We start from the raw sequence: 19,267 nt of genomic DNA, 5'->3' as shown, positions 1-19,267 counted from the left end.
TTCGGTAACTACATGTCGAAAATGCATACTATAAAAACAAGAAACATGTATTTCGGTAATTAAATGTTGAAAATGTATCTCAATTTCGATAACTAGCTGTCGAGTATGGTAATATTTTACAGTGGTTAGCTACCGAAATTACTTACTTTATTCTGTTCATTCTGTTCGAACCAGATACATCGACAAAACCCTTCAAAAACTAGGTTTACAAAATCCAGTCGCCACAACAACAAAACAGAGGCATTGTAAATGAAAAAATTTACCTCCTCACGCGGCTTCCAAGATACAATGTCCATAACAATATCTTTCTTCTCCTCTGCCATCATATGGTTGCCAATAGAATTTGATTCAATTTCAAAATCTAATTCTACAAGTGGGTCAAAAAATGGATCAATGGAAGGACTTGAACCTTCCATTGATACAATATTTGGTCTTTGCTCCTCCTCCATTGAAAAATTTGAGAGAGAGGAAAAAAGAGAATAATGATTTAGAGAGACGGGGGAAGAGAAGATGAACAGTACAAAGCCGAGAATGAAGAACTGGAGGTTTGTGTGTGTTTTTTTTATTTTCAAACGTGAATGATGATTTTGGGGGGATTTTGAGGAGGAGGGGGTAGTGGATAATTTAGGGATTTTGGTTATAAGGGCATATAGGTCATTTCATGTAGAGGTATAAGGGTAAGTAGGTCATTTTACATTAGGGGGTCATGTTGTAATTACTTGCAAATTTTTAACGGGCTCCGGGAGAAAATAGAGGGCTACGAATAGCGGCCCCCTAATTATATTGGGAATTACGTTCGCACCCGCCTAAGATTTTTCGCAAAAATATTCAAACTGGTACAGCAGTGCTACAGCCACTGCACCAAAAATGCGGTGGCCGGCCATCGCACGGTGTGTGGGGTCCACTCCAGACCTTGCACGGATGATTCGAACCGTTCAATAATTTTATAAAAAAAACCCGAGTGGGCAACATGCGACATCAGCTCGATCCGATATGTGTAAGTGCTCAAATCAACCTTCTCATCTTTCTGTACACCAGAAAATTAATCTTTCTATTTTTTCTGATTTTCCAAAGATGAGAAGGTCGATCAGAGCACCTACACATATCGGATTGAGCTGATGTTTCGCGTTACCCACTCGGTTTTTTTTGTTAAATTATTGAACGACTCGGATCATCCGTGCGAGACCCGAAGTGGACCCCAAATGCCATGCGGTTGCCGGCCACCGCATTTTAGTGCCGTGGCCGTAGACTTTCTGAAACTGGTACTACTAAATAACAGGCCACCGCCACATCGGGGACCATGAACGAGCACGGGAGATTTTTACAAACTGATTTTAAAAAAAGTCCACGACAAAATTTTAATTATGTGATCATACACTTAAATTTTGTTTCCCTTCATATTTTTTCGCACAACACGTAATTAGATTTTTGTTAAACAGTGTCACTCCCTGTTCAAATCCTGACTCTGCCACTGCCGTTCAATGCTCTAAGGACAATAAATGAACTCTTGTGTAGAGTCTTATTTGCTCGGCATCACTCGACATTTTATTCAGTACATTACAGTCTTACAAAAAATAACATGAATTGCTTTTTAGGCTCATGAGCATATAAATGTTTGGTTTGATAGGCTTTGTGAATAGGGAATCATTCCGTAAATATCATAAAGGTACGGGTAAGTAAATAAATATCACATTCCCGTATATATAAAAATTAACGAATATCCCAAATGTGGATTAAGTGAAAATTGCTTTTCTTGTTTTGAGAAGTTACAGTGAAAGGCTGAACACTCAATATTTGTGCAAGGGCATAGCTTGATTTCCCGACCTTTTTTCATTTTGAAATGTCATAAGCTTAAACTCAGGCTTGACAGCTTGAAATTTAACGAGCTCAAGCCCAAGTTTGAAGGTTTGAGATTGGCTTTCATATTTCACAAATCAAATCAAACTTATCACGATCACAAAATTTTAAGTGTGAGCCGAGCTTGACCAATTATTCTTCAAAGATTCTCAAGCTCAAACACGTATAATAAAGAGTTGAGCCAAGCCTGACCAATACTGTGTTTGGCTTGTTTAGCTTTTGAGCAATCCACTGTTCGACTTGCTTGCTCTGTTTTTCAACCCTAATTTTTTTTGGAAAATTGATTTTCACATTCTTTTTTTTTATATTCACTCTTTTTTTTGTCTTTTAGCAATATATATATATATATATATATATATGTATATATATATATACGCGCACACACACACTTTCAATACTAAAAAATAAAAATAAAAATGTGAATATCAAAAAAAAGAGTATGAAAGTCAATTTCCATTTTTTTTTTTGTCTTGGTGAAATATATGACAAAAGGAAAGAGGAGGAAAAGCTACCCAACCAGCTTGCAGAAACAATGTACTTCAGCTTGAGAGCAACAATTGCATTAACAATGTCCTGATAATTTTTTTTTCCAACCCTAACTGCTGGAAATGACTTCAGTGTCTCTACCCATTTTGGAGACACCATAGATGATGCTATGGTGTCCCTAGTTATTTTGGGGATACCGTAATTTTTGGCATAACTTTCACCATTATGAACATAACTAAAACCTATTACAAGCATTACAAAACTCAAACAAGGCATAACCAAGGAATATCCAAAAAATCAATCAAGGCATAACAAACAAGTTATGCCTTGTTATGGTTTTGTTATGCTTGTAATGGGTTTTGATTATACTTATAATGGTTTTGTTATGCCAAAAGTTACGGTGTCTCCAAAATGAACGGGGACACCGAAGTCATTCCCTTCTTTTAAAACCGCAGTTAGGGGAACGACTTAGGTGTCTCCACCCCTTTCAGAAACACCATAATTTTTGGCATAATAGAATCATTACAAACATAACCAAAACCACTATAAGCGTAACAAAACCATAACAAGGCATAATCAAAAACCAACCAAGGTATAACCAAAAACCAATCAAGGCATAACCAACCAAGTTATGTCTTGTTATAATTCTGGTTATGCTTGTAATGATTTTGGTTTCACCAATAATATGATATCATGAGCCAATTAGGTGATGCCACATAGGACGTGACATTCAAGCTTTTCAAATTTCCGTTAGGTAGGCGCCATAAAGTCAAAATGCCAGATTACCTAAAGAAGACAATAACCTATGGGAAACACATCGAAGCATAATTTAGCCCCAGAAAATTGGTCTAAAGTCCAAAAGTAGTTGCTTAATAGGCCATTTAGTCTAGGCTAGGTTTTAATACCGTTAAGGGTCCATTGAATTAAAAGTTTTACCGTGTAAGGTCCATGAATGGACAAAAATGCCCACCTTAGCATTTTTAAGGCCCGGTAGAAAAAATAAAGGGTTTATAAGTAATCATTTCGATCTCTCGTTTTGTTCTCCATCGCAATTCTCTCTCTCTCTCTCTCTCTCTCTCTCTCTCTCTCTCTATCGTGCGGATGTAGTGGCGGCGTCCGATCGTCAACCGTCAACCGTGGAAGCTCCCGTAGCTATTCATGTGGTGGTTAATTTTACGGGCTTCCGATCGCAGCCATGGGCGGTGATGTGCGAAGAAGATTTATGCAATGAGGGGGGCAAGGATTAGACAGAGGTGTCCAAGGCCGAACCGTGCCGATTTGGTGTCCTTACTGGTTAAATTTGTGCTCTCTCAGAGCATGTTTGATTATAAGAATCATTTAATAAAGATGCAATTAAGACTACGTTCTTATGAACTTAACTTAAACTTAATTTAAATTTGAAAATCTTGACATTATTTGAATTTTTTTTGCATTTGTTAGTTTTGCGCTAAACTTTTGTGGGTTATTGATCCGTCTCAACGAGAAAGATCGGAAAAGTAATTTTTTTTTACTTTTACCCAAGTATTTTGAGAAATAACCACTTTTTAGCGCCAAAAGTGACTTTTTTTGCTAAAAATCGGTTATTTCTCAAAATACTTGGGTAAAAGTAAAAAATATATATATATTTCCGATTCCTTTCGTCACGACGAATTAAGAACCCACAAAAGTTTGGTACAAAACTAATAAATACAAAAAATAAATAAATAAGGACAATTTTCAAATTTAAGTTAAGTTCATAAAAACACATATAGGAATAAAGAAGACAAGTTGGATCCATGGAATAATAAATGAGATTATATGGACACAAGTATTAGTAGTATTGTGTTTAGTTAGAGTATGATAAAGATGATGTGGATTATTTTTTACTATTGTGTTGGATGTGGAGGGAATCTAATCCAGATGGGTTGGACTAAATACTACGTTAGTCACATAATCCTTCAAAATGGCTTACGCTCGCGGTCTTAATTCTTGATCTGCGTTCACGTTTTCCAATCCTCGCACTCACGAATTTTAGTTGTTTTGAAGGTTCTTGAGAGACGCTTTTCACGCTCTTGCTCTTGCTCGCGCTCACTTTATGTGACTAAGGGTACTACCCCCACCGGGTGGGTATTAGGTAGTACCCTATATGGGGCACTATTTCACGAAACAGTCCGGAGTCATTCGGTCCTTCTCATAATGCCGTGCGCGACAAAGACCAGACTTAGAGCATGTGGGTCGCGGAATCAAACGTGCCCTTAGAGCATGCTCGTCTGTTAGTATTATAATGATCGCTTTTGTCTTAGGATTGTTATCCAATTAATCTCTACTAGTGCAACTGTGTATGGAAATAAAACAGAAACGATTAATGAATCGAATTCATGAAGGTTACATTATCCACGCAAATGAAGTTCTTGAAACAGGAAGAACATAACTGAAACTTACGAGATGAGAAACGAAAACAGAATCGCTCGGTTGTGTTTGACGCAATCTCCTTAAAAACAAATTTTGCCCTCCCTAAAGGCGTTACGAGTCTATGATCTTCCAGGATGCAACAATAATGCCTTGCAGAAGCAGCACTGCAATCTGCAAAGTATGTTATTATCTAAATGACCTGAACCATGGTGGGACTATAACCCTTGTACCTTTCTTTCAACCACTCCAGTTGGCTTACTTTGGTGTCAATTTTAATTCACGTGTATATGGTTTTCATAAACCCAATACATAATTGTTAATCTCTACAATTAAGAGAATGCATTGTCACTTAGACTCACCCTTAAATATGTCTGGGTCCCACTTCTATTTTAGCACAAAGTTTTGCTAAAACTATAGTTTTGAAAGCCGTATCTCCAACAGAACCAGCACCGTAATCAGGTATATTTTGTGGACCCATTTTTCCTCAAACAGGAGGGGTTATTGGTCCTAGTGCTGCTGTCACTTCAATGTTAAAAAAATCCCAACAATCATCATGGACCTATTGACTTGAGTTCAATTCTATCTAAATTATTGTGCACATGTCTTATTTCTACGGCCACAAAAAGTCATCCATGCACTTTCTGTGGCCGATTCATGCGTGCCCGTAAAAGTACTTGTTATACCAACTTTTTTTTGGTAAGTAAAAGATTAGTACTACTTGTTATACTAACAATGACGAGATGGATGAAAATCCCAAAAAAAAGAGGGTATTGTGCCTTTGTTGTTTTGGCCAACAGACTGGAATTCTTGTCTCTCTGCTAGCCTTGTATCGCAACTCTTCCATTGTTATTTGTCCTTTTCAGTCCTTGGATGCACTTCATGTCAAGATTATTAAATTCTCTCTTTTGCCCTTTGATCCTGGGCAGATAGCATATTCCATCTACGATCCCCAGATAAGCACCCCCACCCCCCTCTCTCTCTCACGCGCAAATCAAAACCTGAAATTAGTGAGTGGATTAGGTGGTCCATGTTGGGTTCACTTTGAATTTATGTTAATCTGCCCAGTGGGACCGTAGATTGGCCGTAGACACTCGATCCAAGCGATTAATCTTATTTGTTGTTTCTCTGTATTACGGACCAAATCGAAGGACCGAACCGATTGGATGAGAACAGATAAGTAAGATAACAAAAAACAACAAAAATGATGTGATGTGACGGACTTGATGACTCTGTACAATAGTAAATCAACTCAAACCTTTCACATAGCCACAGAGTCATCATATGTAAGGCTTTTTGCTCACAAGCATTCTGCAGCACAAGCACACTGCAACCACACTGCAAAACCAATGTTTTGCAGTAGCAAACATGCATTTATTTGTACATATATCATCACTACTAATGCTAAGAAAACACAAGAAAACAGGAAACATCAGCATAATCTGACTCGCCCATCGGTTTTTAATGTCCTTGAGCTGAAATCACAAGTAACGAGGAGAAACAGAGAGTGAAACTCCGCGGAAGCGAAATGCCAAAGGATCGAAGTTGCCCTATAGGAGAGAGAAAACCGTCCTTTAGAAAGGCGGTTTTCTCGATGTCAAATCCCACAAAATGAAACACACACACACATATAGCCAGAGACACCACGTACCATGCCCGAGACCTTGACCGCACCGCCTGCCGCTTGAGTTTGAGCTGCTATCGGTGGCAGCAGGCGGCTGCCGGAGGGAGAAAAGCCTCGGAATTACATCTTTATTGAGTGGTGCAATACTAAGAGGGGGTGAAGAAGAAGGCCATGGGATGGAATTTATAAAGGGTGGTGTTGTTGGTCATGAGAGCAATGAAGGGGTGAGATGACTCAGGTGTTAGTGTTTGGATACTTTTGGTGAAAGGAGAGAAAAAGGGAAAAGAAAAGTGTAGAGTGAGAAGGTTGCAAGTTAGCATCTTCCAAGGATATGCCATTTAGGCACCTCCACTGCTCCACATCTGATGACAGATATACCTCTTTCATTAACTTTTCCTTTTTCGTCTTTAGATTGTTCTATTCACATCCTAAAGTCTCCATGAAGGGTGGGCCTCACGGGTTCGAATCGCGGAAACAGCCTCTCTACTTGCAGGTATAATGTTGTGTACATCAACCATTTTTCAGACCCCGCAATAGTAGGAGTCTCGTGCACTGAGTTTGCCCTTTTACATCCTAAAGTCTCCATCTTTGTAGTTTCTGGGATTTATGCCTCAAGACTTGTGGTAATATTTGCAGTAACTTTTTTTTTTCTTTTTATCTAAAGCGGTAGTAGAATTACGTTCAAAAAACTACAATAATGGGACACTACATCAATAATTTGAGATCTGTAATAAATTACGCTTCGATACACAAGAAATCCAAGAAATAACTCTATACAGAAATAAACTAACAAAGAAAGACTATGATACACGCGAGCCCGGGGATGTTGCCAAGCGGGGTGCGGCCGTTCATCTCGGTACGGATGGTTCGGATTGATTCTGAGCGCATATAGATCTAAATCGTCAATCACTGGGTCAAGATCCAAGCTGTCGATTCCCGAGGTGAACAGCCGGATCAACCACTCGGCACCGCTGCCAAGAACTCCTGCTTGGCAGCATCTCCCAATCCCAGAGCCCAAAGCCAATCATCAATTTTTACATTCAACAAGATTTCACCCATTGATCTTCCAGTAGAGATTGTAAAATGGTGGCCAACTAATGTCTCCTGATCCCACGAGGTGACATAACTATGTTGAGAAATGAGTTCACATCTGCGTTTTCACTTGTGGACTTACTCTGCATCCATAACAGCTATCAGCAACTGAGAGTTGTGAATCAAAGGTTTTTGTATTGGAAGTCTACTCCTTGAGTGGTCCACTTGTGTTAGGAGTTCTCACTTCTAACAAGTGTAGAAAAGGCATTCTCTGAGACAATCTCAGGAAATACCACCCTCTTAAGTGAGTCACCAAATCAACCTGGAGCTAGGCCAAGTGGGTACGAGAAAGCAACTAAACGGCTTGCCCCCAAGAGGCCCCAAGTCCGAATTCCAAAAAAGCCAAACACTCTAAACCTTGGGAGCACTGGAAGTTGATCGTTAACTTCATGGCCTGAAATTAGTCATGGTGCGTGCAAGCTGGACTGGACATTCGGTTATAAAAAAAAAGTGAGTCACCAAATTGTATAGTACGTAGATAACCCTTCTGAAACTTGGGTGACACAAGCAGAATAATTTCCTTGGTGCTTGCAAAATAAAGTTTGTTTTCACTTTTGTTGATTACGTGATACTTCCCAATGAGAGAGCTGTTGTTTGATGAGTCATATGATGCCAACTTAAGCAAATCACCTCTGCGTTTTCTTTTTGATTTTCAATTCTATAAAACTATATTAAATCAAACTCCGACCAAAAGCCACTAGACCAGAAGATATGGGTATTGGCAAACAAATATCAAAAGTGTTGGGAACCAAGACACTCGATCCATTAAAGTGTCCGGGGAAGAAGATGGATGGTCCAGATTCACAGTACTTTCTTTCCCGGACACTTTCATGGACCGAGTGTTCTGGACAGTACCAGGCCTCATTCTATATAGCAGAATAATAGGATTCCCACTGTTGAACACTTTTCATAAAACCTATTAAAAGTGATTTTAGCGGGATATGGATGGAAGGAGACATTGCAACTTGACCTAAAATGTGAGGGATACATTGAGTCATTGACAATCAGAAGCGGAGGGTGTCAATTGATATTTTGGCCAAAAAAGCAAGGGTGAAAGTGTAATTAAACCAAAGTTGATGGCATTTCACTTCAGATATCTTGGGTATCCGGCTCAATGCACTGAGTAACTTGGGGGACCAATCCCAACATCGCTCCTTACAATTGCTGGCCCTGGATTTCCTGGATTTCGGTGGCCGATCTACAAGTAGGGGCCCAATTAAAGTCAAGAAAAATATCCCATGTGGACCTGACAAAATGACCCGATAGCATGCAGGTAGAGTAGAATCACATACGACAGGCTTCTTGAGGTCCCTAATTGCCAGTTCACTACCACTGTGCCAGACCCGAGGTTCAAAGTTGGTGACATATGTAGGTATCATGGGAGCATTAGGAGCATATTATTTTATACCAAAGCAGAAGCAGCTAATATGCTTATGCCTTGTGCTTTTGCTTTAATGTGTGTTTGCTTTCCTTCATCAGTTACCTTTAAACCACTATAGATAGAGTTTATACACTTTTATGTTCACCGATTTTAACTTACAGATAGCTTTCAGGTTGAGATTTGGACCCAATAGTTATTGGAAATTGGTTTCATACTTTGTGCAGGAGACCCGATAAACATTTTAAAAGGTTAAAAATTATGTACAAATAGAATCACATTTATTCTTTTTTTGATCGGCAAGTCACCTTTAATCTTTTCAAAAGTTATCCTATTTCAGAAGGTTATGGCGTTCCTTTTGTTTCGAATCAATAAGCCAAGTTATACAATACAGCATCAGTAAAAGGATATACTGTGAATGGTGTTGAATGAGCTCATTCCAATTGTAATGGCTTACTTTTTTTTTAGTGATGACCTTACCTCAGATGTGAAAGTGGAAAGCTTTTACATTTCAAAACTATAAAAATAAACTGCACTTAATCCAGTAGAATAGCACTACATCTTTTACTGGTTTTATTTGATTTCCTTCGCAAGACAGTTAAGAGTTAGTGTTTTGAAGTTCTTACGCAAAGATATAAGATGCATTGTACATGAACGAGCATACGCAGTACAAATAAATCCTAGTAACCTCTAGACATTGTTGTTCAAACTTAATTGCACAGAATAGTTTGAGACGCGTTCTTCACACTGTCTAGGTATAAGTGTCTTCTAACTTCTGCAGTACTTAAGGGCCTTAATTTGATAGATGTCATAGGCTAAATACATATGCTAAGGTGAGGGACCCTTAATCTTTAACCACACATTTTAGTTTCCTTCCAGGCATAGTCTCCTGCATGGAATTTGGCAAGAGCCTACGGCCTCTACTGAAGCCTGTCAAGCCTAGAAGAAACCATGCATGGGCCAGGGCCGGCCTTACCTGACCCGTTTTATACACGTAACGGGAACACAGAACCTCACACACCTAATGGGAACATGGAACCGCACGATTATGTTTGTGCCTCAGTGGATTCTTCAAAGATGTTTAGATCTTTCAATGAAAAGCTTGTCACTGAAACATGTGTCTGTTACATGTGCTGGTTGTGCCTTTTGGCATTCAAACAATGTTCGATGCCTCGGGTTCGGGTCTAGTTAAGCGCATAAATGGCACCATTTTCACCATACTGTCAACAGTTCTGGTAGCTATATAGGATACTCAGTCACAGTTAAGATAAGAAAGAGAGAATTTGAATTTCCATTATTTTTTAGGCATGACACGGAGTTTAGTTCTGTACAATCTAGCCTTCCTGATTGCCTATTGTGTAATAGCTCACATCCTCACACAGTTTATCCCCAAACAAGAATATGAATTCAAGATTCAAAAATTTCCCTGTAAAAACTCACTTGGAACAATTGTGTGGATTTATGAGAACAATTTCTTTCCATTCTTAGCCTCCCTGAGCTTCATCACAAGGTCGTCTTTCTGGTTCTCAACTTCAGCATATTTGAGACTCATTTGGAAGTAGCGATCCTCTAAGTCTTTTAGTTCTCTCTCTAGCGAGGACTTCGTGTTCTCAAAAATTTCTTTTGCTACTACTTCACCTTCAGGTGTTGATTTCCTGAGAGAATCTGCGTGATTGCTTCTCCCCTCCGACAAAAGCCTGCAGTGTTACTGTTAGTGATACATTATCTAGAACTGTGGAATTGGAAAATTTCTGTATATTAGGTCAGTAACATAAGTAAATCACACAATATTACTACAGCATGCGAATGCTTTCATCCTTCAAATCCACCATTTTTTCAGATTATGCTATTTAGTATTTACCAATAATTAACTTTTAGGAGCTTTCTAATTCCTTAACATTTTGGAAACACATACCCAAAAAGACCAAATAAGAAAAATGAAAAACTTGGGAAAATTCATTTCATGGACTCATGAGAGCTATAATACGTTGGATTAGCCTATTTCAACAGGTTTTCATTGCGTAAAACTATAAATTTCTTAATACGCGTTAAGAGAAAGAACATAAAGATGTGGAAGTTTCTATTGCCTAGCACAGAGCTTAACCTTTCTTGGAGATTGTATGTGCATTTTTTAGCTGCATCAACTAATACCGGCAAGGCGGCAAGGCCGTTTGTTGTACTTAATGATGGTTTATCTTACCAACTTCATCAAGCATGCAACTATACAAAGCATGTTAATTTTAATAGTACTTCTCTAAATAGAATGTTTTCTTTTAGACGGACCTATGAAGCTGGATTTTGTATTTGTTATTCGCTTCCATCGCCTGAGCAAGCTCATTCTCAAGCAACTGCACTTTGGCTATATGGTCCACTCGAGTAGCACGGGGACTCTCATCTTGATCATCATACTTGGTATCACCCTGAATGAAAAAGAAGTAGAGAGAGTATAAACAAATAACTCACATTGGAAGTTATGCATCCTTGTAATAAAAGAAGTGACAATAAGTCCAAATTGAGCCATTGATCCAGATACAAAATGTGACTCAAAAGAGATATGTGAAGCTGCTTTTTCAGATATTGCTTAATAATTGAGTTGGCGGAGTTTACGAATTATGAAAAAATTGTCGTACAAATTTATACTTCCAATCAGCATTGATACCAACCTTCAACACTGAATAAACCAGAACTTCCTACCTAGAAGAACATCAGAAAAATGAAAAGGCCACTAACCTGTTTACTCCTGGATTGACTTTGGACCTTTATCTGCTCCTCCATTGACTTAAGATTCTCCTCAAGTGCTTGAGATTTCTTCAGGCATTCACCCTTCTCCTCCTCAAGTTGGTGTATTTCCAACTCAAATTGCTTGTTTGCTCTCGAGACATCTTTCTCTCTTGCTAACATGTCACTTTCCACCCTTGAAATTTTTTCTTCCAAAGCAACTTTCCGAAAATTGCTCTCTTCAAATTCAGCAATTGCAGTTTCCAAGCTAGACATTTTCTGAATCAACTTGATCTTCTCAGCCTTCAATTCTTCACAATCTCTGGACACTGACCGCATGGAAGCTTCCATTTTTTCCTTTTCACTCTTTAAACCCAAAATTTCATCCTGAAGGAGTGCTACCTTCCACAACTGAACCTTCAAATTGGCAGTTTCTTCAATGAGTAGTTGGCGTTCGTGTTCTGAAACAGTAAGCTTTAGTTCAATATCATTTATAGTTGTCGGCAGTTTCTCTTCACTTGACCTTCTAATTCCCAATGATATCAACATTTTTTCACAAGCAGCCACTAATAACTCATGGTCTTTTTTGGAACTAGAAAGCTCAGAAATCAAACCCTGTACCTTCACTTCAGACTCTCTTCTGACAATATCAAGCTCATTCTCAGTCAATTTAACTTTAGATTTGAGCTCTTCAATATCATATTCCAACTTAGCTTTAGTTGCTAGTAAACTAGATACTTCATGCACAGCTTCAGAAGCTATTCTCTCTTTATCATTGCAAGTCGCAGAACTTTGATCTTTCTCTATATGAAGGTTCTCAATTTCAGCTGTCTTCTCCAAGTTCGTCCGATTTGACAAGCTTTCTACTGTAGCAAGTTTCTCCTTCAGGTTTCCATTTTCTTGAAGTAGAGCGTCTATTTCCAAAGTCCTGCTTTTCTCTTTCAAGACAAAATCTTCCAGCATTTCAGATAGGTTTGCTTCTAAGGTTTCAACCATTTTAGAGTACTTGGAGCATTTTTCTTGTGATTCTCTCAATTTGGTCTCCAAGTCTGTGAGATTCTCATACAAGTCCAAATTCTGCTTCCTCAGTTCGCCATTTTCCTTCTGAAGTTCATCGCATTCTTCAAGGAGACCCTCTGCAGATACTTGAAATTTCTGATTCTGTATTTTAAGATTTTCACACTCCTTTTGGGCTTCTGAACACTGATTTTGAGGATCTTTTAATTTTTCTCTGAGATCCAGTTTTTCTGCCTCCATCTCAGTTCTAAATCTTCCGATCTCATCTTGGAGACTCAAAGCAGCGGATTTGGAGTTCTCTATTTCCAATAGACAGGAGTCCCTCTCATCTGTAACATACCTAAGTTGAGCCTCCAACTCAGACATGCTTTGCGATAACTGCATGTTTTCATTTTCCAGATTTGACAACTGGTGCTCCAATTCCTGTTTCTGCATTTCCAGCTCCGAACATTTCGCTTCAAGGATCTTGTTTTCTGAAACATGGGAATCCATACAGCTGCTTAGCACCATTAAATCATTTCGTAGATCATCCAAGCATTTAGAGGTGACTTCGCTTTCCCTCAGCAAAGTTTCCATGCTTTCCTCCAGCTCAATCTTTTCCCTTTTAAGATCAGAAATCTGAGACTTGAATTCCACCCTGGCCCCCCGGAGAAATCCAATCTCCTCTTCCTTTGACAACAAATTTGCCTCAAGCTTCTCAAATGCCATTGTTTTTTCTTCCAATTCTTTTTCTAGATGCTCAAGACTAGATTCCAGACCTATGTTTGAACTCTCAAGTTCTTGAATCGAAAGAGAAAGGTTTTCTTCCTTCAAAATGTAATCTTCAACCATCTTTTGAGATTCTACAACACAAACATTCCTCTCTTTCATCTCAAGTTCACCATTTCTAAGAACTTCTTCACACCGAACAATCCTTTCTTCCAATAAGTTGTTCAGCCCAGCAATAGAATCCAAGATACAATCAGCAAACCCTTCCGGATCATTCGTATCTGTGTTCTTAAAATTCACCAAATCATACAGATCAGATTCAATGTCGTTACTTACAGGAGAAGGAATATTATACCATGACTTTTTGACATGATAAAATGCCATCCGAAGCTGTTCAACTATATCAGGGATTTTAGATGATTCAAGAAAAGCAAGCCAATCCTTCTCAATTACTGTCTTCTTCAGCTTCTCTTGCAAATCCTGAATATGAGATCTACGATCACTCATCTCAGACTCTGAAATGGCAATCGAATTATCAAATGATGTGCAATTGCTCTTGTGATCCTTAAGCTTGAATAAAAGCTCCAAATTTTCGTTGGTCAACTCATTGCAATCCATCTCTAGCTCCTGCAATTTCTCTTTCAAGGCATCAATTTCTCTCATCAAATCCTCCTTACTTCCACAGGTTGTATCCATTTCATCCGTTTGTCTACTCACGAGAGCTTCCGATAGTTTTGCTTCCAAAATGGCAATTTCTTGTTCTTTTGAAGACAATTTACATTTATATTCCATCTCAATTTCGGGAACAGTCTGGTTCTTCCAACCAGAATCCCTCTTCGCCTCATTGCTTTTGCCTTGCAACTTCTTCTCCGAATCCTGAAGCTGTTCCAGCTGGAGTAATAAACTCCTATTTTCCTCTGATTCCATATCATCGAATTTCAATTCTTGTGCCGAAAGATTCTTGATCTCAACTTTCTGCTTTTCTATGGTCTCTTCCAGTTCTTGAAGAATACTAAGAAGCTCAATAGTTGATTCTTGACTCCTCTCCAACTGCATAGACAAATTGTCATTACATTCGCGCTGAAATTTGATCTCATTTTCCATTTCCTTCTGAATGCGTATTGCACCTTCGGATTGAAAACTCAAATCCTCACCGGATTTTTCTTTCAACATTGATTCCTCCAACATTATCTTCATATTCTCAACTTCTTTCTTCAAGCCATCGCATTCCGTATAAGCTGCTGCCAGCTCCATAGCTAAATCCGCCTGCTTTCTTGACTGATCTGAGAATTCCATTCTCAATACATTTAAATCGAGCATTAGCTTCCGAGCATCTCTCTCCCACATTTTGGCTTCCACACGGAGCTCCTCAATTGTCTCTTCTGCCGCTTGTAGAATTTTTTTTGAAGAACTGGCACTCAGAATAGGTGAAGATGCATTGTTCATGCGTGCAGAATTGAGTGGAGACTCTCGCAATTGGTTCTGAGAATCATTCACCGACTTATGTGTAACCCTTGAGGCAAATGATGAGTGGTTTGACCGAGAAGGGTCTTCGGCAGGATAATTAATGTGAGGACAACTATCGGCAGAACTGATGGAGTCTTGTCTACCGACTGAATTGTTATCCTCTCCATTTAGGCTGTGATGTGAAGCAGTTGCGGAGAAGCTTGTTTCCTGTAGGAAAGTGAGGAGGTTATGTTAGTTATGATGTCCAGAAGAGAAAGGCTAACATGTTGATTAGATAACAGTAACTGCAGCCTCTGGAAACCTATTCAATACAGCAGAAGCATATTACAATATCTTGAGGGAGTAGTACTTAGTGAGGAGAATGGTATTTCACAATTTTGGTAATGATAAAAAATAAGACAACATTTGCAATATAAACAAAAGGAACCATTTGCCACCTTTTTCAATTTCAACCAAATAGTGAGATGGTCAATGATGTGTAAAAGAGTGAACATACCCTGCTTGGAAGTTCTTCAGGATGTGAAGCGGAGCTCAAATCTTTACTTGAGGGGGATCCAACGTTAGACCCATTTGACTTACTCTCCATGTCTTGATGATCTGCATCCTGTTCTTCCGTGTGAAAATTGGAGTGCTTCGATTCTTCATCCCTGGTAGAGGGTGAACGAAATCATTACACTTAAAACAACAAACCAAATACCCAAAATAAGGGAATTGGAATTGCATTTTTATCAGTACCTGAGCTTAGTTCGTGGCGTTAGGCACTGGATTTTAACCTGCAAATGGACAACAAAAAGAGCAGATGGAGGTTTGGATTAAATGACTATGCACTTGTTAGCTCAAAAATAGGCAGAAGCCTATTTTATTGAATTAGGAGCAAACAGTCGGAGAATCATTATTGTACCATTTTGAATTAACAACCGAATCACTATAGATCATTGAAGGAACTTCAATTTTAATGAAATGGAATGGAAACTCTGGAAAATACTCTTAAGTCGTCCAGGTAGTCGTTTCTTGATAAAGATCATTCAAATGTACCTTAACTGGTGCATTCTAGAACCTCAAAAACATACATTTTGTCTTTAAATCGAATTGATCTTTCATTTCATTGCAAATACTCGAATCTATAACAATGCGATCCATATTTTCAAATGCAACAATGGCTGTCTTCCTTAGGAACCACAGTACAACAATTCTTTCCGTTTGCTAGTTCTCAACCGAGTAGAAAATTGGGCAACATCCCAGGATGATTTGTAAAGGTTACTGCCACTATAATTTTCCTATCAACTTCTGTAAGATCTTCTAGTAACACAGAAACAGCTGTTGACTTCAGTTATGACTCGGTAGACGAACACTTGAAGTTCAGTTTCAAGTTGTCGCTTACACCAAGCCGGCAAGAAACACCAATAAGAGATGCTGTTATAATGAAAGAAAGCAACAAAACTTGGAAATTATGATGTACTTGTAAAATCGACCCATAATTGCACTTCTTTAAGGGCAAAAGAATTGGAACAGAAGCTTTTGAACTCATATAATCGGCCATATTGACAGTGGCCTCTCCAAGGATGCCAGATCTTGTTGATCCCTGTAACAAATAAGCTAGTCGTTGATAAGATGTTCAAGTTGTCTAAAATTTTCGTTGGATTTGAGTACTTTATCACAACTCAAATAACATGAGCATCATACCATGGCCACGACAAACTTGAAGAGACACTCTTCAGGAGCTTTAGCAGAATCATCTCGCGAAAACCAAATAGATTCCGACCAAGTCTCAACCCATTGGCAATTTCCGTTTCTTGCCGGTGCTTTGCTTGATTTTGCAATCTGTTTTCCAGTTTCTACAGAGATGGCAGTCACACAAAGCTTGTCCCATCCTTTTGGTACCTGTTGCGACCAAATCATAGCAGGAACACATTTTGAGTGAACACATTTAGTTGTTGAACAGTGACTAAAATTCCTAGTTTAAGTTGGTTTAGGCCTATTGGGGTTGATATTAGGGTTTTTGAGTAGTCTTTTTGAGAGTTAGGGATATAGCCGGGTTCATAGTGAATCATCTTTCGCTCTTCGCGCATTGAGTATGTTTACACTTTGTGCTTGAGCGAAACCACGTAAATCTTTGTGTCCTTTTTTTGATTGCTTGTTGATTTGTTTATTCTCTACTTCAAATTTTTCGATGGTACATAAAAAGTCATTTAAGTTGTAAGTATTCCACATTGAATGGTAAGTATTTCATGAGGAGTTGTAAGTATTTCACATTGAGTGGTAAGCATTCCAAATGTATAATATTTATCAATCAATGTGGAATACTCACCACTTCATATGAAATACATTCACACCGAGTTGTAAATATTTCAAATGGAATGGTAAGTATCCCCCATTGAGTAGTAAGAATTCTACACTTACCACTCAATGTGAGATACTTACCACTTCTTATGAATACTTACCACTCAATGTGGAATAGTTACTACTAAATCTACACTTAGCACTCAATGTGAGATATTTACCACTTGTTATGAAATACTTACCACTCAAGCAGGGCTATAAATGAGTTGAGCAGCTTGCGAGTTCGGCTCGATTCGAAGGATAAATGAGCGAGCTCGAGCTCGATTTTGCAGCTCGTTTGATAAACAAGCCAAGCTCGAACCTAGCAGGGCTCGGCTCGAACAGGTTCGTCCCAACTCGAAATATATAGGTTCAACTCGGCTCGGCTCGAACATGCCAATATTCGGTTCGACTTGGCTCGTTTAGCCAACTTTTCAATATTAAGGCTGAACTGTTGACGAATTCGAGCTCGAGTTCGAGCCGAGCCGGCTCGTTTATTCCAGACCGAATACTAACGAGCTCGCTCGGCTCGATTATTCCAGACCGAATACTAACGAGCCGAGCTCGAACTTTGTACATGCTTGGTGAGCCGAGCTCGAGCCGAGATTTTCCGGCTCGATTTGAACTCAAGCCGAGCTCGAGCCATACGAATTCTGATCGAGCCGAGCTCGAAAATGCCAATATTCGGTTCGACTCGGCTCGTTTACACCCCTACACTCAATTGACTTTTTGGAAATCATACACAATTTTTTTTTGTATACCATAGTTGTCATAACATTCCTAAAGATGAAAGAATTGAAATCCTAAACATCAAGCAACGTTTATCTCCACATGTATTAGGTTTTTTTATTTTTATTTTTATTTTGGTAAGTTTCGACCCAAACTTACCCAAAAAAAAAAAAACGTGCGGAGATTATACCCGCACATTCAACCTAATAGGTTCATCAAATTCAAGTTAAAAATTATACCCACACATTTCGAAAAATCAGTTGTCACTCTAGTACTTCTGAATTTATTGCGCTAAAAAAAAAAGGTCCACAAAAGGGGGAAAACCAATTCTTGGATGTTATTTTCGAATCGAGTGGGGAGATTTAATGTTAAATACTATTACAGCCGTTAACTTTTCCCGGGCTTTCTCAGCAACCAAACACAGCATTACTGTTGCCACACGATCGATTTCTTATCAAAGCACACACTCGTTTACTTAAATAGCAAGAAATCCCCTTGCTACCATTATCATCTGAAGTGGGATTTTTCAGATAATTGATCAGAATCCGTCATTATTGAAAGACAAAGGAAACTAGACACTTCTGGCTTCTTAATAGCAATAAGTTGGTAAAAAATTCTCAGGCACGTAATCAATGCATCAAGAATCCAAGAAAATCAGCTAATTGATCAGTTTTCTGGAACTGTGGAAGGCAAGTGGAACTACGAAGAGGAAAACCCATCAAGTACCTGAATGGCTTGGAAGTTCGAGAACTTGAAATCGATTCTCTCTCCTGATTTGGTTCCTCTGTTATGCCTCTGTAACCGAAACATTGACTCTCTCTCTCTCTCTCTCTCTCTCTCTCTCTCTCTCTCTCTCTCTCTCTCTCTCTCTCTCTCTCTCCTTCTTCTTCTTCTTCTTCTTCTTCTTCTTTACTGTAACTGCTTTCAGATATTATATTACTTAATAGAATACCAACACGAGCACTTCTCTAAAGAGAGAGAAACGGGTCCGATCGAGCAACAAAACGAAGCAAGAGAGAGAGAGAGAGAGAGAGAGAGAGACAACGCGGTTAGATAGTTGGTCTTTCTTCTCAACGGGTGTTATATAACTCTCCAATGATAGTTTTGACGTTTTCATCATGAGAGAGAGAGAGAGAGAGAAGGCGTTGCCACGTGCACAAGAGAGAGAGAGAGAGAGAGAGAGAGAGAGAGAGAGAGAGAGAATGGCGTTGTCACGTGCACAAGCGGAAACAACCGGCTTCAAACAAGGTAATGGGGAATTGCTACGTGGTGTGCTGTCGTCGGATTAAAATAGGAAGCGGGGTCCTCTCCCGCATGTGTTTTCGGACCGGAGAAGATTGTCCTAATATGAATGATTCGGATCCGCTAAAAAACGCCTCGCTGGAAGAAATGAATTCTTCGCGGTAAGAGTTCTTGGTTAAATTTGAACAATTGATTTTTTCAATGGATAATTCAGATTTGGACTGTTTTCTCAAATTCAAGAG

The 19,267-nt window shown here is 38.9% G+C and overlaps 1 protein-coding gene and 1 long non-coding RNA gene across 2 annotated transcripts; both read right to left on the bottom strand.

Annotated features, from left to right (window-relative positions):
* Positions 1–5,971: 5,971 nt before the first annotated feature.
* On the bottom strand, positions 5,972–6,707 carry LOC131318363 (uncharacterized). The gene is made up of 2 exons (XR_009197663.1): positions 6,383–6,707; positions 5,972–6,281 (listed from the first exon to the last, which is right to left on the bottom strand). It is a non-coding gene; the product is annotated as an uncharacterized LOC131318363 (long non-coding RNA).
* Positions 6,708–10,100: 3,393 nt separating this feature from the next.
* LOC131318802 (uncharacterized) lies at positions 10,101–18,873 on the bottom strand. The gene is made up of 8 exons (XM_058348774.1): positions 18,510–18,873; positions 16,419–16,616; positions 16,195–16,317; positions 15,471–15,508; positions 15,232–15,382; positions 11,556–14,942; positions 11,109–11,245; positions 10,101–10,522 (listed from the first exon to the last, which is right to left on the bottom strand). The coding sequence occupies exons 1-8, from the start codon at positions 18,591–18,593 to the stop codon at positions 10,285–10,287; spliced, it is 4,356 nt and encodes a 1,451-aa protein (XP_058204757.1). The 5' UTR covers positions 18,594–18,873; the 3' UTR covers positions 10,101–10,284.
* Between the last annotated feature and the right edge of the window lie 394 nt (positions 18,874–19,267).

Source organism: Rhododendron vialii, chromosome 3a, assembly GCF_030253575.1.
Source record: "Rhododendron vialii isolate Sample 1 chromosome 3a, ASM3025357v1".
Taxonomy (NCBI): Eukaryota; Viridiplantae; Streptophyta; class Magnoliopsida; order Ericales; family Ericaceae; genus Rhododendron; species Rhododendron vialii.
The sequence above is the reverse complement of the archived record's forward strand: the minus strand, read 5'-3'. Positions and strand labels throughout refer to the sequence as shown.